Source organism: Solanum stenotomum, chromosome 4 (assembly GCF_019186545.1).
Source record: "Solanum stenotomum isolate F172 chromosome 4, ASM1918654v1, whole genome shotgun sequence".
Classification (NCBI taxonomy): Eukaryota; Viridiplantae; Streptophyta; class Magnoliopsida; order Solanales; family Solanaceae; genus Solanum; species Solanum stenotomum.
Window position 1 is genome coordinate 65255318 of NC_064285.1, and position 21556 is coordinate 65276873.

The window sequence follows — 21556 nt, forward strand, 5'->3', positions numbered from 1 at the left end:
AAAATAAAATAAATTCATCTTAATCTCAATATATCAAACATGTCTAACCATTCTATAATAATGGATCTATAATTTTCTTTCTTTCATTCCATCTGTCTTGCATGTCTCGAAAACATAGGTAATTTTCCAATTTTGCCCCTACATTATTTTACTTCCAAAGTTACTCAAACAAGAAAATAAAACATTGGTTAAAATTAATCCATAAATTGGATAATCTAAGTGCTGAGTCAAATTTTGGGCCCCATTTAAGGAGTTGGGCAATTTCTTCTCCTACTTTTTTGTTTATATATATAAAAAAATAGCAGTTAGTAACCAAAAACACACACACACACAGTGAAAAAATATTTGTATAAATATCTTTACACATTTCATTTCTCAAAAGAATCAATAGAGAAGAGACAAGAAAAACAGTTTCATTTTTTTTTCTAAAAGAAATAAAAATTTAATTTTTTTCTTTTTTGAATGTGGAAAAAATGCTAAGGACTAATGTGTTGTTGTTGGTGTTATTATTAGTTATTTGTTCATTGGATTTTTTTTCTTCAGTGAAAGCTAGTGTTTCTTATGATGACAGAGCTATAATCATAAATGGGAAAAGAAAAATTCTTATTTCTGGTTCAATTCATTATCCAAGAAGTACTCCACAGGTAAATTATACACAAAAAAATTTGTATTATTTCATTATTTTCTTGTTTTGGTTCTAAAAATCTTTTCTTTATTATGGATTCTGTGAAATGGGTATGCTTTGTTTTTCTGTAATTCTTGTTTTTTAAAGCATTTTGGTTCTCAAAATGTTACCTTTATGCTTTTTTATGGCTTCTGTCAAAAGGGTCTGTTTTGTTCTTCTGTAATTTTTAAGTTCTAAAAATCTTTTCTTTATACATTTTTATGGATTCTTGGAAATGGGTGTAGCTTGTTTTTCTGTAATTCTTGTTCTTTTAAGCATTTTGGTTCTAAAAATGTTAACTTTATGCTTTTTCATGGCTTCTGTCAAAAGGGTCTGTTTTGTTTTTCTGTAATTTTTAAGTTCTAAAAATCTTTTCTTTGTACATTTTTATGGATTCTGTGAAATTGCCATATCTTGTTTTTATGTAATTATGCATTTTAGTTATAAAAATCTTAACTTTACAAATTTTTATGGTTTCTGTGAAATGGGTCTGTGTTGTTATCTGTAATTCTTGTTCACTTATGTTTTTTTGGTTTTAAAAGTCTTTTCTTTACCCATTTTTATACCATTAAAACTTGTGGGATTACACCGAGTATGTCACTGTATTAATTGAGTCCAGGGTCTATTGAAAACAAACTCTTTACTTTCTCAATAGGGATAAGGTTGCGTATTCACCACACTCCTCAAACTTCACTTATGAAATTACATTAGATATGTCGTCGTCGTTGTTGTTGTTTGCATTACTTGAGTCGAGAGTCTGTTGGAAATAACCTCTTTATCTTCATGAGGATCACAGTCCCCGCACTCCNTATGAAATTACATTAGATATGTCGTCGTCGTTGTTGTTGTTTGCATTACTTGAGTCGAGAGTCTGTTGGAAATAACCTCTTTATCTTCATGAGGGTTACAGTCCCCGCACTCCACTTATGAGATTACACTGAAATATTGCCATTTTTTTTTCTATTGGTGATTTTAGATGTGGCCTGATCTTATACAAAAGGCAAAAGATGGAGGCTTAGATGTTATTGAAACTTATGTTTTCTGGAATGGACATGAGCCTTCTCCTGGAAAAGTAATGTCTTTTTTAACTCTATTTTATTTAATTTTTTTTCTTGAATTTAAATCGTGATTCTGCAATTTAATATCCAAAAAAAAGAAAAAAAGAATAATTTTTTTTCATTTTTTTTTTTTTGAATTTTCAGTATAATTTTGAAGGAAGATATGATCTTGTTAGGTTCATCAAATTGGTACAAAGAGCAGGACTTCATGTCAATCTACGTATTGGCCCTTACATCTGTGCTGAATGGAACTTTGGGTAAATAATTTTGACTTGACACGGAGTTTAAGAAAATTTTAAAAAATGAATCTTGTTGTTTTAAACTAAAGATATGTAGAATGTATCAAAATGCTCTTTAATTTTGTTGTGTTAAACATGCGAAAAGTTGGAATTAAGGAGATTTTTGTTTAAACGAAAAGTAAGACAAATAAATTAAAATGGAGGGAGTAAAAGAATTGGCTTTAGTGTTTTTTTCTTTGTAGCTTCCCCTGTTTTATACTCTGTTTTTATGTTTTATTTGTATGCAGGGGATTCCCTGTTTGGCTAAAATATGTGCCTGGTATGGAATTTAGAACAAACAATCAGCCTTTTAAGGTTTGTTTTTTTGTTTTTACTTTCCATTCATCTAAAAGTTTGAGCCGTTAGAAAGAACACAACGTCTCTGTTTGCGTGCATGCTTGATTCTTTTTTATGAGATATATCATATTGAAATATGTGATGATCTTATTTAAAATTTTAATCTGTTAGAGAAAGTACACTTGTCTGTTATAGTATCATGTAACAACGACTCTTCACGTGTGGGTTAATTCTTAGTTATGACTACTTGTTTGTTATGATATCATATTCAAATGTGTGACAATCTCATCTAAAGTGAAAATACATTTTAAGTTAATATACTTAATTATATCATGTCACAACGACTCTTCATGTGTGGAGTGGGGTTAATATTTTTATGACCTAAACATGTGGAAATGTTTTATGTTTTTCGAGTGGCGGGGTTAGAATTCTACCTAGTACCACTGTTGAAATGTGCGACCATCTCGTTTAAACTTTTAAATTATTAGAGAAAATCACATATTTTTTAATTAATTTTGTGTCTGAACTGTCATGTTTCTGGTTGACTATGATGAAAGGTGGCTATGCAAGGATTTGTTCAGAAAATAGTCAACATGATGAAGTCAGAAAATTTGTTTGAACCTCAAGGAGGACCAATAATAATGGCCCAGGTTTGGATTATGGTCATGCCTTGTCTTTACACTATTTATAGAAATTCAGAATTTTTTTTCTCCCTTTAATTGTTGTTTTGTCCCTAGTTCTTGATTAAGGCAGTCGAGCGTTGTTTAGTTTTCCTTATTAGTAATTCTCCTACTGTTGTATTCTTTGATTTTATTACTATTACCTATTGTTTCTTTGTTTCGTTTATCATACTATTTATGGTTGCTACTGTTCTTTTCTCTTCCTTGAATGTTGTTTAGTTCCCTAATTCTTGATTAAGGTAGTCGAATGTTGTTTAGTTTTCCTTATCAGTAGTATTATTAGTAATTCCCCTACTATCATATTTTACTATTACCAGTTGTTTCTTTGCTTCGTTTATCATACTATTTGTGGTTGCTACTGTTCTTTTTTCTCCCCTTAATTAATTGTTGTTTTGTTCCCTAATTCTTGATCAAGGTAGTCGAACGTTGCTTAGTTTCTCCCTTATCAGTAGTATTATTAGCAATTCTCCTACTATCATATTCTTCGATTCTACTATTTCATGTTGTTTCTTTGCTTTGTTTATCAAACTATTTGTGGTTTCTACTGTTTTTTTTCTCCATCATTTTCTATATGTTTCATTTGAGCCGGGGTATATCGGAAACAACCTCTCTACCTTCACAAGGTAGGGGTACGACTGCGTAAACCCTACTTGTGGAGTTACACTGTCTGTGGTGTTGTTGTTGTATTATGTCAACTAAACTTAGAAAACTATAAATGCTGCAGATAGAAAATGAGTATGGACCAGTAGAATGGGAAATTGGTGCTCCTGGTAAAGCTTTTACAAAATGGGCAGCTCAAATGGCTGTGGGTTTGAAAACTGGTGTCCCGTGGATCATGTGTAAACAAGAGGATGCTCCTGATCCTGTGGTAAGCAATTCTTAGTTTCCTCCTAATTTCAAATAACTTCATTGACTATCCTTTTGTGTGGACTATTTCTTGGTTTGTTCGTGTGATCCTTACACATTGATCATGTTTATCTTCTTTGTATCGTTCTGATTTTATCAATATCCGCAAAGGAAACTACCTGCATAGGGTATTTTCTGAGCATTACTTAAGCCCATTTAAGTTGTTTAAATGCGTGTGAAAAAGTATGGTGTTATAAGTGACGGAACCAAGATTTGAGAAAGGAGATTCAAAATATAAAGAAGTAACAAGAAGAAGAAGCCAAAAGGGATTCAACACCTACTATAAATACGTAAAAAAAGAAGAAAATAATTTTGACCTTGCATAATTTTACAGCAAAAGGGATTCGGATAAACTCCTTGTGTAGTGGCGGAGCCACCACCTTTGTGCAAGGAGTGTCAAAGTGACACCCTTTGCCGGAAATTTACACTGTGTAGAACTGTGATAGGTGATTTTTTTATGTACATATATTATATGTTGAATCCCCTTGACTTCTTCGTGTATTTACTTCTTTTTTATATTTTGACTACCCTTAGCTAAAGTCCTGGTTCCAACTGCGCTTTACGGCCCTTAGCTCCATCCTTGGATGGCATCATCTAGCTCCAGTTCTTGGAGGCTTGGGTTTTAGTTACTTCATTTCAATATTTGTTACTGTATAAAATCATTTTGTTGTGGATTGATATAGGAGGAACTTGTCAATTCTTGAAGCAAATAACTAGAGTGACTTGTTTCGAGATTCTTTTTTGGATATCTCTCTCCAGAACTCATATTTTCTTGATTCTACTACAGATTGATACTTGCAATGGCTTCTACTGCGAAGGGTTCCGTCCTAATAAGCCTTACAAACCGAAAATGTGGACAGAAGTTTGGACTGGCTGGTAAGTTCCAAGAATGCAAATTACATGACTCTAATACAGTTTATGTTCTTCTGAGTTGGTTTCTTAATTCAACTACTCTATTTAGTCGAATTTTCGTTAATGATATACTCTACTATGCTCAGGTACACAAAATTTGGTGGTCCAATTCCTCAAAGACCAGCTGAAGACATTGCATTTTCAGTTGCAAGGTTTGTTCAGAACAATGGTTCATTCTTCAATTACTACATGGTAAGTTAGACATCTGATTTCGTGTTCAAGTTTTTCTTGTTAAACATACCTATTTATTGTATTGATACTGTGGTTGCTTCAGTATCATGGAGGGACAAATTTTGGTCGGACATCATCAGGGCTTTTCATTGCAACTAGCTACGATTATGATGCTCCTCTCGATGAGTATGGTACGAAACAAGAACTAGAATTCTTCTTATACATATCTCCACATCTGCATAACACAGAACGAAAATAATGGAAAATTTTCCTACAAATTATTCATGCTTGTCTTGATGATTTGCGTTATGGTGTAAAAGGGTTGCTGAATGAACCAAAATACGGGCACTTGAGAGACTTACATAAAGCTATCAAGCTATCTGAACCGGCTTTAGTTTCATCATATGCCACGGTGACTAGTCTTGGAAGTAATCAAGAGGTTAGTTTGTTTTTTTTTCCCTTGAGTCGAGGGTCTATTGGAAGCGGCCTCTCTACCTCTGAGGTAGGGAAAAGGTTTACGTACACTCTATCCTCTCCAGATCCCACTATGTGAGACAACACTCGATATGTTGTAATTATCGTGATTTTTCTTCTAATGCTGTTTACATTTTTTTTTACCAACATAGGCTCATGTCTATAGTTCAAAATCTGGAGCTTGTGCTGCTTTTTTATCCAACTATGACTCTAGATATTCAGTTAAAGTCACCTTTCAGAATAGGCCATACGATTTGCCTCCATGGTCCATCAGCATTCTTCCCGACTGCAAAACTGCTGTTTACAACACTGCACGGGTAATGGTCCTCTCTATAACAGTCATTCTCCATAACAACATTTCTCTGTTATAGTCATGTTTTTTGTGGAACAGATCTTTCATGTTAATGCTATATTATATGTTTTCTATAACAACATTTCGCTATAGCAGCCAAAAAGTATTGAGATAAATAATGCTGTAATTGATGCAGTTATAGAGAGGTTTGACTGTATAAGCATTCTGGGCAGAAGTTTTAATGTCCTCTATGTAATGCTGCAGGTTAACTCCCGAAGCTCGAGCATAAAGATGACGCCTGCAGGTGGTGGATTGTCTTGGCAGTCGTATAATGAAGAAACACCGACTGCTGATGACAGTGATAGACTTTCAGCTAACGGACTATGGGAACAGAAAAACGTAACAAGAGATTCATCAGACTATCTGTGGTACATGACAGAGTGAGTAACTTTCATTTTCTTACTTTTTTCGAATGATTATATTTAGTTCCGTCTTTACTCAGACATATCTAATATCGTGATGACTTTTTTTGTTACTTTTTCCAGTGTAAATATAGCATCTAATGAAGGATTTCTAAAGAACGGAAAGGATCCTTATTTCACTGTTATGTCCGCTGGTCATGTCTTGCATGTTTTCGTCAATGGCAAACTATCAGGTAGCAGAAACAACACTATTTTGGGATTATGGCAAATGCTTTTTCCTAACAAAGTACTCCCTCAGTTCCAATTTGTTTGACTTGACACGAAATTTAAGAAAGTAAAGTTTGACTCTTGTGGCCTTAAACATGCTGCGTGGAAAGTTAGAATAAAGAGTTGCCCATTAAAGAAGAAGAAAAGATACATTCTTTTTGGAATGGACTAAAAAGGATAGTAAAACAAACAAATTGAAACGGATGGAGTACATCTTTTTACGTCTATTCCTATTTCCTAATTTCTCTTTGTCCTTGAATTGTTGTAGGAACTGTTTATGGGACATTGGATAATCCAAAACTTACATACAGTGGCAATGTGAAGTTAAGAGCTGGTGTTAACAAGATTTCTCTGCTCAGTGTTTCCGTTGGTCTCCCGGTTAGTTTTCTATTTCCTGTTTCTCCGATCCTTTATTAGCAGCGATAACTGAACCGCTACAGTAATATTTTTTTATAAAACCTATGGTTTTAAATACATTTCAGAACGTTGGCGTGCATTATGATACGTGGAATGCAGGAGTTCTAGGTCCAGTCACGTTGAGCGGTCTCAATGAAGGGTCAAGAAACTTGGCGAAACAGAGATGGTCTTACAAGGTATGTTAACTAACTAATTGCTTCTCTTCTCTCTCTAAAGCCTGATCTTTGTATAACTTTGATATGATTTTCCTTGAGCCGAGGGTCTATCAAAAACAACCTCTTTACTTCCCAAGGTAGGGGTAAGATTTACGTACACTCTACCCTCCCAAGACTTTACCTGTGGGATTACACTGTATATGTTGTTGTTGATACCTGAATAGTATAATTTGCTTGTTCATAGGTTGGTCTGAAAGGCGAATCGTTAAGTCTTCACTCCTTAAGTGGGAGTTCTTCTGTTGAATGGATTCGAGGCTCACTAGTGGCTCAAAAGCAACCTCTGACTTGGTACAAGGTAAAATTCCTATTGGTATAACGTCTATAACGTCAACAAAACTACATATCAACATGTGTTTATCGATTTTATGATGATGAATAACATGTTGTAACGCGTAGTTAATAGACTAATACCTTTTCCAGGCTACATTTAACGCGCCTGGAGGAAATGAACCAGTAGCTTTAGACATGGCAAGTATGGGAAAAGGTCAGATATGGATAAATGGTGAAGGCGTAGGTCGCCATTGGCCTGGATACATAGCACAAGGTGACTGTAGCAAATGCAGTTATGCTGGAACGTTCAACGAGAAGAAATGTCAGACTAACTGCGGACAACCTTCTCAGAGATGGTAAGCGATTTCCATAATTCCAACAACCTTTAGTGGAGTTGTGGGACTAGATCAACTCTTACTTGTTTACAACAAAGAGTTAAAAACCGTTTAGATATTAGGAACATGTTTTATCACTTATATTCCATAGGATCACACGAGGTAGAGATAAGGTCTGCTTACACTCTACCTTCCCCAGACCTCATCTACGGGAATAAACTGAGCATGTTGCTGTTGTTGTTGGTCCATAGGATCACACAAATTAACAAAACACACGATGTTTGAAGAAATGTGGTACTTTTTACCTTCAACTTGTTTTGAGAAACTTCGCGAAATTGTTAATTTCAGGTACCACGTTCCACGATCGTGGCTGAAACCAAGTGGAAATTTGTTGGTAGTATTTGAAGAATGGGGTGGTAATCCAACAGGAATTTCTCTAGTCAGGAGATCAAGATAAAGAACTCGAAAAGGTATACTTTTCGCCTTTGACAACACTGGTCTTGATTCAAAATTATGTATTTCACGTCACGTCTAAATCCATAAATTCTCTATATATATTCATATTAACTGTTACCATTGTTTTCTACTATGACAGTAAAACTTGTTCAGTAAATATGGTGCTTGAATTCGCGCCGAAAAATACATACAGGAAGCTAACAATGGAGGCTATAGTTTGCAAATTGCAGCTGAATAAAACATTTGAAGAAAAAGAAATATTTGATTAAAAGGTATATAAATTTACAGAGAATTTTCTTGATTCTCTGTAGAACTTTGGTTTATAAAGTTTATACAGAATTCTGTTATTTGGATTATGAGATTGAAGAAAATTGTACAGCTTCCAAATACTATTAGAATACAAATATGTTTCATGTAACTATATACAATTACTACAATTTGTGTATGTGAAATATTAATACAAGTTATATCAAGGAAGTCGATTTTTCAATAACCAGATGTTTCAGGTTCGAGTTCTGAGTTTTGAGTCACTTTTAGTTGAAGAGTTTTAGCCCTTAAAGTGAGATTTTTCAACATGGATTTAATTAGTTGATCCCCAAAGCAGGTACCGTACACACGATTGAAATCCAAAAATAAATAAATAAGATCTAAACTATAACATTTGTTGTTATTTTTGTTAGAGCCTTGTATCATTTGGTTTTTACATTAATGTTTTGAATTCTATTATAGATTTGTTTCATTTGAGGTTGAAAGCCAGTATAGCAATCACAACTCCATGAATATCATTGTATATTCTACATTTGTGTTAGTGGGAAATAACAAATATTCTAGCTGACATCACAGTTATAAAAGAAAAATAAAAATCGGAAGTAGGATAATGAACGGAACTTACTCACACTCCTTATTTACACCAAGTTAGTCACGTGTTTGTACATCATTTTTTAACATTTACTATGATTAATTGACATGCATGAATTCTTACCTCGTTAAATCATTTAACTATAGTAAATTTAAATGCTTGCCAAATGAGGGGGGAAAAATGAAAGGAGGTGTAACGCTTATTTTATAATTATAAATGTCAATTATTCTTATTAAAAAATGTCATTTAATTTATTTTTCAAATTCAAATGTTTTGCTCTTAGGATTTTAAACGTGATTTTGAAATTTAAGGCATAAATATTGTTATTATAAATGAAGAATGATGGATAAACTTCAAATCCTAATACAATATAAAAGAATTTACTATGTATTTGACTTTGAAAAGAACATTCATTATTTACTTGATATGAACACAAAAAATAATACTTGCCATGTTGGCATAAACATGTATTACTATATAGACCAAAAATAAAATAAAATTATATTACTATTTACTATGAGCACAAAGATATTTCAATTATTATTTTACCAAAGATGTATAATTAATTTATTACCAAAATTAGAGATTTAAATTTATTACCAAAATTAGAGATTTAAATTTATTACCAAAATTAGAGATTTATTTTAATTCATCTTTGGAGATGTTTCAATAATTTTTTTGCCAAATTTGAATACTACTAATCCATCAACTTACCCCATAATTATGGTTAACAAATCACATTTATAGATTATTTCACTCTACCCTTTTAACTTTTAATGGTCAATTTTGGTTCCTCAATTCAATCCTTATGATATCTGACTAAACATATTTAAACTTCAATTAATCAAAATATACACTTTTGATCCATTTACTCGTGAATATTCAAAAAATCATATCACTTAATAACCTTTATAAGAATTAAAATAAGAATTTATCAATAACCGAAGAACTATAAGTATAAATTATGTAAAAAAAAACTATGATTACCCTCCTATATTATATAAATATATATTTGCTTGTTGCTCAAGTAGTTTCATATTCACAAACAAAACAAGTTCTTTGTTTTAACAACATTTTCATTATTTTTCAATTGATTGGTCTGAGGTTATCGATAAAAAAGATTTGTCTAAGTTTGCCTCTAAAATGGTGTCTCAAAAGCCCAAAATTGTTATAATTGGGGCAGGAATTGCTGGTCTAACAGCAGCTAAAAAGCTCTACACAACACAAAACTCAAATGAACTATTTGAGCTTTGTGTTGTAGAAGGTGGAAACAGAATTGGTGGAAGAATTTTCACTACTGAATTTTGTGGTGATAGAGTTGAAATGGGTGCAACTTGGATTCATGGAATTGAAGGAAATCCAATATACAAAATTGCTCAAGAAATCAATGGATTTAAAACTGATAAGCCATGGGATAGTATGGGAGGTAAAGTCGATAAAAAAGTGACTATAACAGAAGATGGACATGAGGTACATTCATCCTTTGTTAACTCGGTATCAAATTTTTTTAGTAATCTGTTGGAGTTTTCATCAGATGAAGGGGATTTTGATGGTGGGCTTGGTAGAAAGATTGTTGAAAGCTTGAATCTTGAAGAAAATGGTGGTGTTGATAAGATAAGTATGGGTTCTTATCTTAGAAAAGGGCTCAAGTTTTACTGGGGTTTAGAGAAAGATCAAGAAAATGCTGAAAGCTTCAATATTGAGAATGATGGTATTGAAAAAGATCAAGAAAATGTTGAAAACTTCAATCTTAAAAGTGGTGGTGTTGAAAATGATCAAGAAAATGTTGAAAACTTCAATCTTGAAAGTGGTGGTGTTGAAAATGATCAAGAAAATGTTGAAAGCTTCAATATTGACGATTGTGGCATTGAAAAAGATCAAGATAAAAGCTTCAATCTTGACGATGGTGGTGTTGAGAAAGATCAAGAAAATGTAGAAAGCTTCAATCTTGAAGATAGTGGTATTGAAAAAGATCAAGAAAATGTTGAAAGCTTCAATCTTGACGATGGTGGTATTGAGAAAGATCAAGAAAATGTAGAAAGCTTCGATCTTGAAAATGTTGGTATTGAGAAAGATGGAGAAAATGTTGAAGTTTTTGAAAATTGGAGTAGAAAAGCACTTGAAGAAGGTATTTTTGCTATGTTTGAGAATATGCATAGGCATTATTCATCTGCTGGTGATTTAGGTACTTTAGATTTCAATGGAGAAAGTGAGTATTGTAATTTTCCTGGAGATGAAATAACAATAGCCAAAGGGTATTCATCTGTTGTTGAATCTTTGGCTTCTGTTTTACCATCTGGTTTGATCCAATTAGGTCGAAAAGTCTCGAAAATTGAATGGCAATTGGAAAATAGTGATGGTAATAAGCCAGTGAAGTTGCATTTTAGTGATGGATCAGTTATGTATGCTGATCATGTCATTGTTACAGTCTCATTAGGAGTTCTAAAACAAGGAATTCGCGAGGACTCGAGTCTTTTTAGTCCTCCCCTTCCTAAGTTCAAGACTGAAGCAATTTCAAGACTTGGTTTTGGTGTTGTTGATAAGGTGTTCTTGCAACTTAGCCCAACTCATCATGATGGGATAAATTTCCCTAACATGATGATGGTTTTTCATCAGCCAGGCTCGAAACTGAAGAACCCGAAAATCCCCTTGTGGATAAGGAGGACTACACTTACACATCCAGTTTATCCAGAGTCAAGAGTTGTGGTATCATGGTTTGCAGGTGAAGAAGCTATGAAGGTTGAAACTCTTGATGATGAGGAGATCATCGAGGGGGTCTCGACAACAATGTCACAGTTTCTAGCAAACACAAAGCATTTCAAGAATTCCATCAAGTTTAGTAAAGTTTTGAAGTGCAAATGGGGTACTGATCCATTGTTTTTGGGATCATATACTCATATAGCTGTAGGATCAAGTGGAGATGATTTGGATGCTATGGCGGAACCATTGCCTGAAGAGATTAGTGATGATAAAAATTCGAAGAAGAGTCCTCGACTTCAAGTTTTATTTGCAGGTGAAGCAACGAGTAGAAATTACTATTCAACAACTCATGGAGCTTATCTTACTGGTCTTAGAGAAGCTAATAGGCTTCTTGAGCATTTTCAATGTGTTGATGTCTGAAAAAAGATTGTTCTTGTTTGCTTGTTTGTCTTGTTATTGTTTTTTCATATTCATTTGGAATTGTGTGTTTGTTATACTCCCTCTGTATGATGGGAATTTGAAAGAGTAAAGGGAACTAAAGAAGCTTTTCATTTTGTATTGTTTTAATTCCTTTCTATAATTTGATGGTTCTTGCTTTCTTAACTTTATTGACAAATGACCAACATGGGCTGTGGTGCACTGGTGGGGGTGTTTCACCCTTAACCAGAGGTCTCGGGTTCAAGCCCTGGGTATGGATAAAATCCTGTTGGGAGCGCCACCTCCGAATGGGCCCTGCAGAGCGCGATCCGGATTTAGTTGGAGCTCCAATGTGGGCTTTGGACACCAGGTGGGAAACAAAAAAATAAACTTTATTGACAAATGAACATGAGGATGTAGTTGGAAGTTTTTTAACAGTATATATTGGGAAAATACCTAAAAAAAATCCCAAATAGCCCATTTCCTCTTATTACGATCTTTAACTATGCAGGTATCCTATTGCTCCCCTATTCTATTGTAACATATCATTTACCCCTTCAACAATTGATGTCAAAGAGAGTGTGATACACATATACAACAACATATACAATGTATTTTTTTTTTGTGACAAGGAAAACCCACATCTGCTACCTTTGGATGTGCACAAGGAAAAACTCCGGCTCCTATGCAATAGCTTGCAAACCATATAGGAGAGGTAACCCGTACTAAGGTATGTACACCACTCCACCAGAAATTCCCTCTGCCCTTACCGTACTCCAGCTAGGTAGTTTCCACCGCCTGTCCAGGGTTGAGCCCTGGGATTTGACGGCGGACTTAAGGGAAACTCCTGCTCCTATGCAATAGCTCGCAACTACACAAGAGAGGTAGCCAGTACTAAACAAGCTCAGTGTGATGAGCTCAACCTAGAAGACAAATTTCTTGCTTTTGCTGGCAAGGAATTTCGAACTTGAGACTTATCCGGTTTAATTTCACAAGTTCATTTCAATTTTTGGAAAAAATAAAACTAATAATTTTCTTTTTAATTATTCCTTGTCCCCTTTGTCACAAAATTAAGGTACAAACTAAGACAATGATAACATTCACTTATTTAAAGTTCTAAAATCTGTCTACTATTTGCAAGATTTGCAGCATGTAGTAGAAACTTAGCATCATTTTATTACTTTACACTAACAAAGTATATCTATGGTCAGACATCTCTATAACATCTCATTATAACCAATTTAAGTGTATTTTGAAACTGACTTTACATGTTATGTTATATTCTATGTTCTCTACAAACAACATTTCGCTATAGTAACCAAAAAAATATCCAGACGAACAACATCATTATAGACAGGCTTCGACTGTATAGGTTTTCTGTTGGTAAACCCAAGCAAAGGGATCCTTACCCCTGCCTCGGGAGGTAAAGAGGTTGTTTCCAATAAACCCGTGGCTCAAGAAAAAACATAACAAAGGGATACTCACTTTAGTTCTATAAAGTAATGTGATCATAAGAAGTATTTTCTTGTACCTCAGAAAATTTTAAACTGGTTCTCCAATGCTTGCCATTAAGTTATAAATTCTCAGACTGCACTAGGTGATAATAATCAGTTCTATAGATACTGTCTTCAACGATAAGTCATATAAAATCACAGCAGTACTAAAAACCGATCATGTAAGAACATTAGTAAAAAACTTCATATCTCTATCCATGAGGATGGATCAAACATATACGCCGGAAGCAAGTAGCAAAAACAAGGATCCGAAACCCTGCATGAGATGCGGTGAGGAGTCAGCACAAGCAACTAGCAAAAACAACAGATCAAATCATTATAGTGTACGTACCAAGAAAACAGACGCCACTGTCCCTGTTACAAGCTCCTTTGCAAGACTGCGGTATTTCCTCGGAGAAGTAGCTTCATAGCTGTCACAAATTCATAGGTTTTGTTAGAAGAAGAAAAGACAACAGCACTTGTAGAACCCGCAAAAAAATAAAATTGCAGCAAACTGTTACTCTTTAGCATTGTAAAGTTATAGTCTGATGAGTAATCCGAGAATATTTTTTATTCGTTGAAGTATTATAATTTAATGATTTTGGAGAATTGCCATGCTTCATGAATTATATATCAGAAAGGAATTTCGGAGAATTGTATCTCAGCAAAGTTGGATATCCATGTTCACTATGTAGACTATGTACTCATCAAGAAGTACGTCACAGAACAGATACTTCCTACTTCCTGAAAGTGATGTCTCTCAAATATCTTAACTGCCCGAGGGCAAGCTCTTAACCTTGCTAGTTTGCTCTAAGGTAATAGAAAAAAGATTTCTTTTACCACTTTTTCCTATAGGTCATATCTAAGAGTAGCAACTCTAAAGTCGTATAGACTTCTCTTTGTTTTCTTTTTTGATTGTAAATTTATATAGACTTCTGAAGAGTGATTACTTACAAGGTAGGCAGCGTCAAAGCCAAAGAATTTTGAAATCATGTGGAGGAAGACATACAATTAAGACTACTTTAGCTACAAGCCCTTACGCTGTAATTGTGACTTGAACTTTTCATCTTAAAGCTTCACATTAAATACAAGTGGAGAGCTCTAATTGTACCTTGGAACAAGTTCCACGATTTCTCTCAAAAGGAAAAGGAAAGGGCTTAAAGCTTTTAAGGGGAAAAAGGAAAATAAACCCACCAGGTTGCTTAATCTATCCATACTTACTCCCTACATCCTTCCACCTCGAGAAGGAAGGAAAAATATCTCATTCTGCCTGGCTAGACAGTTAATCTAATACAAGCATGTGACACTTTTAAACACGAAATAAAGTTGACCAAAATTTAATGGCCCAAACTCTTCAAGTTTAACTCCAACAACCAAAAGAAGCTATCAAACATAGTTGTGATTCACATAAAATGAATAATATCTACATGCCAGGGGTATGGAGTAGGAATGATCTAAGTTGCGCGGACTCTTCACTTTCGATGCCGCATCCGTGTCGGATTCTCCAAAAATACACTACCTTTGGCGAAACTGACGCGCAACCCTTGACATTTTTGAAGAGTCCGATCAACATAGGGAATGATCTACATCCCCTAAGATTTCTTATCCTATTTGATGTAAGCTGTTCTCAAACTTTCATCATTAACAAAAACAGCTACAACAAGCATGCCTAATCCCCAAGCTATTCTAACACAACCAGCCACCAAAGAAAAATTTCTTCAACAAAAGTAACATGTTCCTAATAAACATTGTACTTCATATTAGATAACCAAATTAACAATTGTATGTTATTTAAAATCCTGACTCACAAAATGCAACTAAATCTTCAACAGTCTATTTTGTTCAAAAAAAAAATCAACTGCATTTCAACAAACTGACAAAGCACCCTTCTCACACAGATGTTGATACTATCAAATATCAATCAACTATGACTCAGATACTCTCCTTCAGTTATAGCAAGGAAAATCTCAGGAACTGTATACGCGTAGCATAAGCAAATATTTGTATGTAATCTAGCAAAAAGCTATGACAGTAGGAGGAGGAGACAATGAACTTGAAATGTCACCTACGGAACTTCTTTTCCCTACTTCTATTAAGAAAGTCATTTTCCTTATTGTTAAGCAACTTGTTTTCCTAGAGAAAAAATATTTTCCATAATACTTTGACCAACCAAACATGAAAAAATTGGAAATTCATACCAAAAACACCCGTATTTTCTCCCTCTATAACTCGAACACGCAACCTTACTGTTGCAACCCCTCTTCTCTGCCAAACACACCCTTAATCTAATTAGATCCACTAAAGAAAACCCTCAAAATCACTCTAATTCAAGTCAATTTCATTCCAACATTGATCAATAAGCATGAAAAAAATTGCAAAAATATCAAAATCCACCATTTTATGAGCAACATTGATAAATAACACATCTTTTTAATGCATGAAAAGATTGCAAAATATAAAAAATCCACCATTTTATGAGATTGAAAAAGATCAGATCGAGGACTTACATGAAAAATGAAGCAGTTACAACAAGACCAATTGCAAGCATGAACACTGCTAGGGTTGGGTACCACGCATCAGGTACTGGACTCGAGATCGGTTTTGCTGATTGAGCCTTTCACAAGAAAAATTCCAAAAAAAAAACAACTAAATCACATCAAAATTTTCAAAAAATTCACTGAATCTATAAGAAAAACAGCAAAATTAAACAAGGAAGAAGAAATTGTATACCATTTCTTCAATAAATTTGAGAGAAAATCAGATGATCTCGCGTAGACTCGCACTGTTGAAAGCCTCTGCTACGGCTGTGATTCCGTCTTTTAAGTAGTCAAGTAAGAAAGGAGTGGCAAATGGTCGGGTCGGAGTGGACGGGTCAAAAATGGGTTAAACAAAGTAAAATATTGAGAAAAGGTCCAAAATAGTCTCTCATCTTTGGGTTAAGACTCAAAGTCATTCTTAAATTTTCACATGGAGCATTAATAGTCCCTCATGTTTGTAATATTGGTGCACTTTTGGTCCTCTTTCAAAATTTTGCCTATTTTTTAACATTGATTTTATTCATAATTTATGTATGGAATATTTAATCGTCATTTTATATATTTAGTAGAAATAATAACTCTGTGTGAGAGATTGTGAGAAGAAAAACATCTTGTTTTGATTAATAGAAATCGTATTGCAGGTAAAGTCGAGAGGTTCATCACAACAATTTCACGTGCAATAGTACAAATTTTTCTTTTCTTGTAACGTCATATGTTAATATGTTCTTAGTTTAGCTATAGTAATATTTTTACTAAACACAACAAGGTGTTCTTCTTCTCATCTTTTCTCACATAGAGTTATTATTTCTACTAAATATATAAAAAGACGATTGGACATTCCTTACATAAAATTGTGAAAAAAAATTGATGTTAAAAAATAGGCGAAAGTTTAGGGGAGGATCAAAAGTGCACTAATGTTGCAAACATGAGGGACTATTAGTGCTCCATGTGAAAACTCAAGGATGACTTTGAGTCTTAATCCAAAGATGAGGGACTATTTTGGGCTTTCTCTCTAAAATATTTGATTACCAATATTTACGAATAAACACAAGCTAAAAGTTAAAATAAGTTTAGATTCTCAAAAAACAAGAACTCATACAAAAAAATTAAAAATAAATAAAATATTAATAATGTGAATATTCATATTGTTTATTTTGATATTTACTTTTTAGTAGATAATATATTCATTTATAAAAATCAATATTTTATGAGTCAGATTAGATGATTACTTGTTTTTTAAACATTTTGTTAGCCCCAAGGATACTTCACTGGCATTATTGTTGTATAATAGTGTGTTTCAATTCTATTGTACGTTAATTATAATAGTGTGTTTCAATTCTATTGTATGTTAATTGAAGTATAATGCTAGAAGAAGTGAATCTTGAATTTCGAATATGAAAAGTAAATTAAGTCAAATAGTTTTTGTAGGAAAAACATGTACACATTATTGTGACAGCTTAAAGAAGTAACTCTTGAATTTCGTATATAAAAAATAAATTTATGTCAAGAAAGTATTATTGTAAACTCTTAACTAAAGATCCAGAATTCAAACTCCAATATGAAAAAAATCTTTGGTAGGAAGCATTTATCCCTGAATGTAGTCCCACGCAGTACAAGTCTGAAATAATCGAACTCTAATGTGAGTACCAGACACTGAATGAGAAACAAAAAAAAAAGTGTTGAAAACATTGATAAACCACTATTTTTGCAACCATGAAAAAAAGAGTTTTGAAGACATTAATAGGAATGTGATTGTACATTGATAGCTCATTCCTTAGAAAAATTAATCTTTAAAGTTTGGAACATAATATAATAAACTCACAGTTGCAATTCATAAAGGATCCAAATATTTTTAACAAAGAAAAAACAATTCAGTGGACAATAAAGTTACAATTGCTTCAGGAAAAAAGAAGTTACAATTGTGTATTACGTTATATCAAAACAGATAGTTGAAGAAAACTGACAAGCTCATACACGAACAACTACCTCAATAGCCTAACTGACAGACTGAGTACATACATGAAAATTGCAGCAACGTTGTTGCTGCCCGGTTAGGCGTTTACAACAGCATCCTGTTACACGACAACAGTGTTTTCAGAAAATCATATAGAGACTGTTCAAGCATAACACGAACACATGCACGTAAAGAATTTGCAGATACTTGCAGTTAGATAGAAGCCGGGAGCAAAGAGAACCTCAAGGAAATGTTGAAGTTGCATGAAATGAAGAACACGAGAGAAAGAGCTCGCTATAGTGTTGCATATTTCTCGGCTATCCTATTGATTTGGATCGTATTCTTGAAAGCCGTTCTTGAATCTCTCAACCATTTTAGTTTCTTCTTCTTTACCAACCTTACAATTTCGCCAATCAGCTCTATCTGCTATATTCAACAAGCCTGCTAAAACCTGTGGGACATTCATGTAGTATTACGTCTGTTACTAAAGCGAAATTATAGCTCTCAAGACATATTTTACATAAAAAAGGATGCAAACTAAGCGTTTATCACCTCTCGAAGATTTTAGCTAAATGATACAGTACTAGATAAAGGTGGACGCATCTTACCTCCCGACCAAATTGAGCTGGGAATTTTTCATTCTCCTCAATAACATGTGACAAAATATCACCTCCAGGAACTTCAACATAAAATAAGCTGCAACTTCTGTCGAACTGTGTCCGCAATGCTTGTCTTCCTTCTGCAGTAAAAAGAAAGCACCAACATGTCATCTCTTAGACTGAATTGCTCTCACGCAAGACAATCTGTGATAGTTAAAAGGCAAAACAATGAAAGCACCAATGGAGTATATTCAAATCCATGAGGTTTTCTCCACAACCATGCTTACCCACAGTTCCAATTAGCAGAGACTAGGACAAGAAAAGAATTTAATGAGGAAATCAGAGGTTTAGAATTTAGCATCTGTACTGCTACCTAGTATAACAATGGTTAGAATTATCGGTTGAGCAGAACTTGCAAGATAGGTCTACATAATGTAGGAGTAACCTATGCACCCAAATGTGCTGGGCATATATAAATATGGTAAATTATCAAAAGAAATTGTTCACATCCAAAGCTTCTCAAGAAAATGATATTCAATTTTATAGTCTCTTTTTTTTTTTTTTGGTTTTGGTATTAAGACAGTGGTGGAGATAACCTTCCTAGGGTACTCTTGATGCAGGTGCCATGCTCGTAAGGACATTTGAAGAAACTACTCATTTCAGTCTGTATACATTACCAGGAAATTAAAGGATAACGACAAGTAGTTAATGCTGAGGCATGAATAACAACTGAGCTGTTTTTTCCACATTATTTTTTCTACCTTTACCATTTTTCTTTCTATTATCTGGTTGGGGAATGTGGCAGGGATTCAGGGTTTCATACAATAAAGTGAACATACCTTTAACCATAGTAAGCTTGAATCCCAATTTGTCAGCAGCCAAGTTAAAAATATCTCGAACCGCAGATGCCCTGGACGAGGGAATAGGAACAACCTACAATAGACACAGGGAGTGGAGGTTAAGATAATGGTAAATAAGCAATAATAAAGAAGAAAAAGTAATGGATTAAAGAACTGTGACATGAGACAATTACACAATTGTGCATAATATTATTAATGTTAAAAAAAGAGATTGATCTATTAAGACAAGGCAGCTGCAGTTTGATCCAGGTGTACAATCAAATGCATACTTCTAAAAGGTGCACTTAAGGCTCTGCTTTTTGGATGTCTTTATTATAAGCCCTGCATGACGAGTGTCAATCATGTTTGATCCCTGTTTGAATCTTTCTTCTCAACCACAGTTTAGGTAAACCATACTGAAGTTTTAACAAGTTTCTACAAACTGAACATTTTTTTTTCCCCGATTAAGTATTTTATTCTTACATATTTCTTTGATTTGATCTCTCACTCGTAATTTCAATATAAATCCTGTTAGCCAAATGCTTTGTGCTTATTCAGAGTTCCTAAGGCTAGAGATCACAAATAGAACATGTTGGAGCTGCTACATAAAACCTTTTTCCACAAGTACAAAACATGTAGACTAAGGTATGTTTACAAACCAATTTTTAAGGACAGAATGGTGGTATAGACATATCCTCTTTTCTTTTTAATAATATGCAGCACAGGAATACAGGAATACATTCATAGCAATATATGAATGTAAATTTTTCCATACCTGAAGATTGGCATGACTTCCTCGCTTAAATACCCACTCAAAGAAAACTGCTTCCTTCCCTTGCTTTTTGAAGTAAGCTTTGAAGCTGCTTTGAAGTCGTTCCAGTTCCTTCTCACATTCCAGTGGCAGAGATAACGTATTGGGTGTATGTTCAATTGGCATAATTAGCACATGATCAGGTGTTAAAGGTCCTTTAGCAAGTGCACAGTAGTAATATTCTCCGACACTAGTGATGAGATGTGACTCAACGTTCGGGCTTGACAAACAAAACCAGCATTCTTTTGACCTGAAAAACAGTTAAAGTTACCACAAAGCTTATACAAAAGAAAGGGAGCACTAATGAAGATCACAAGCCAGTAAATATTGACACTGCAACGTCATCAAGAAAAATCAAGTAGTTCGATAAATATTAACCTGTTAGAGCTTGCTGCCCTAGATGCTGATCTGTCACCTTCTTCCTGCAAACTGTGCTTGAAGTTGCAATCAGGACCTTTTTCACATTTTCCCTTGTTGAGAAAGTCAAAACACACACCTCTTGAGTATTGTTCTGAAGCTTCTTCATCATGTCTAAATTGGCACTGGTTTCCTCTTGGACAAGAGCCAGAAGAGACAAATTTAAAGCAGAGTCTGTCACCACCACCATCTCCATGTTTCTGCTTTTTCTTGGATACATCATACCTCCAATACTGTGACTCAGAAGTACTATCACCAGGCCTCTTTGTCGCTCCATCGGGTGGTGCTGCTTTGTCAACATTTGTATATGGACATAAAGTAGTGTTTGGTGGCTTTGCACTAAGCTCAGTTTTTGACATTGTTGATGCTGGAGTGGGGGATATCGCATGAATGAATTTCTGCGAAGAACTCATGCATAAAATGAGGATTCAAAATGATATAAGGGTTGAGGTAGACCTAAAATCACGTGGAGAGAAGTTGTCATTTAAAAACCGAGAAATAGATGCAGACTTAGCTAAGAAGATATGTTCTGCATTTTTCAGCAGAGAAGTCTTTCATTTTAGTTATAAACTTGTATGCCATTTAAAAGAAGTGTGAAGTTCAGGAAATTTCTAGCTTTGCTCTAATTCACTTTATATCTTATAATGGCGTTTCAAGAATTGACAATTAGATCAGAATTCATCAGAAAAATGAATAGATTTAAGAGTTTCTATGGCATTTTGAGTATATATAATCATAATTACCGTTCAACAATAACTACGTGGCATATTTATTTTGGTGGTGATGGTGTGGACCCTTGGGGGGGGGGGGGGGGGG

General features: G+C 34.1%; 3 protein-coding genes, 1 non-coding gene and 1 pseudogene across 7 annotated transcripts in view; 2 read left to right on the forward strand and 3 right to left on the reverse strand.

Annotated features, from left to right (window-relative positions):
- The first annotated feature begins 320 nt into the window (after window positions 1-320).
- On the forward strand, window positions 321-8603 carry LOC125862951 (beta-galactosidase-like). Of its 3 annotated transcripts, none has more exons than XM_049543077.1 (19): window positions 321-644; window positions 1641-1736; window positions 1867-1979; window positions 2249-2315; window positions 2855-2947; window positions 3702-3845; window positions 4671-4759; window positions 4882-4987; window positions 5070-5157; window positions 5287-5405; window positions 5593-5757; window positions 5997-6172; window positions 6278-6387; window positions 6690-6799; window positions 6904-7014; window positions 7238-7348; window positions 7474-7679; window positions 8007-8133; window positions 8260-8603. In XM_049543077.1, the coding sequence occupies exons 1-18, from the start codon at window positions 474-476 to the stop codon at window positions 8113-8115; spliced, it is 2184 nt and encodes a 727-aa protein (XP_049399034.1). In that variant the 5' UTR covers window positions 321-473; the 3' UTR covers window positions 8116-8133; window positions 8260-8603. The 3 variants fall into 3 exon arrangements, with proteins under 3 accessions (XP_049399034.1, XP_049399033.1, XP_049399035.1); XM_049543076.1 differs by having other exon boundaries at window positions 8007-8128; window positions 8254-8603; XM_049543078.1 differs by lacking the exons at window positions 321-644; window positions 1867-1979 and having other exon boundaries at window positions 1668-1736; window positions 8007-8128; window positions 8254-8603.
- Window positions 3897-3996, reverse strand: LOC125863508 (U6 spliceosomal RNA). The gene has a single exon (XR_007446170.1). It is a non-coding gene; the product is annotated as a U6 spliceosomal RNA (small nuclear RNA).
- Window positions 8604-9952: 1349 nt separating the features above from the next.
- On the forward strand, window positions 9953-12131 carry LOC125862952 (probable polyamine oxidase 5; annotated as a pseudogene).
- Window positions 12132-13595: 1464 nt separating this feature from the next.
- Window positions 13596-16444, reverse strand: LOC125862963 (uncharacterized). The gene is made up of 4 exons (XM_049543093.1): window positions 16314-16444; window positions 16091-16197; window positions 13936-14014; window positions 13596-13860 (listed from the first exon to the last, which is right to left on the reverse strand). Exons 1-4 carry the CDS (start codon window positions 16314-16316, stop codon window positions 13813-13815), a joined length of 237 nt encoding a protein of 78 aa, XP_049399050.1. The 5' UTR covers window positions 16317-16444; the 3' UTR covers window positions 13596-13812.
- A 1486-nt stretch (window positions 16445-17930) lies between these two features.
- Window positions 17931-21556, reverse strand: part of LOC125862953 (zinc finger CCCH domain-containing protein 64) — an 8208-nt gene continuing 4582 nt past the window's right edge. Inside the window, exons 6-11 of one of the 2 annotated variants that reach the window (XR_007446083.1) lie at window positions 20702-21138; window positions 20288-20573; window positions 19513-19606; window positions 18683-18813; window positions 18316-18525; window positions 17931-18192 (exon numbers count right to left, since the gene is read on the reverse strand). Coding sequence is in view for 1 of the 2 variants with exons in the window: in XM_049543079.1 (XP_049399036.1) it covers window positions 18397-18525; window positions 18683-18813; window positions 19513-19606; window positions 20288-20573; window positions 20702-21138 (1077 nt within the window). In the remaining variant the exon portion in view is untranslated. Of the gene's footprint in view, window positions 18526-18682; window positions 18814-19512; window positions 19607-20287; window positions 20574-20701; window positions 21139-21556 lie in introns of both variants that reach the window. The other variant, XM_049543079.1, reaches the window with a different exon arrangement.

Bases quoted from the DNA above. Each gene is read 5' to 3' on its own strand.
- LOC125862951 (XM_049543077.1), top strand. From the start codon at position 474: ATGCTAAGGACTAATGTGTTGTTGTTGGTGTTATTATTAGTTATTTGT. The intron at 645-1,640 runs GTAAATTATACA...TGGTGATTTTAG, and splicing joins ATCCAAGAAGTACTCCACAG to ATGTGGCCTGATCTTATACA. The intron at 6,173-6,277 runs GTGAGTAACTTT...TACTTTTTCCAG, and splicing joins TATCTGTGGTACATGACAGA to TGTAAATATAGCATCTAATG.
- LOC125862963 (XM_049543093.1), bottom strand. The intron at 14,015-16,090 runs GTAAGTCCTCGA...AATTTGTGACAG, and splicing joins GTAACTGCTTCATTTTTCAT to CTATGAAGCTACTTCTCCGA. The intron at 13,861-13,935 runs GTACGTACACTA...CATCTCATGCAG, and splicing joins CAGTGGCGTCTGTTTTCTTG to GGTTTCGGATCCTTGTTTTT.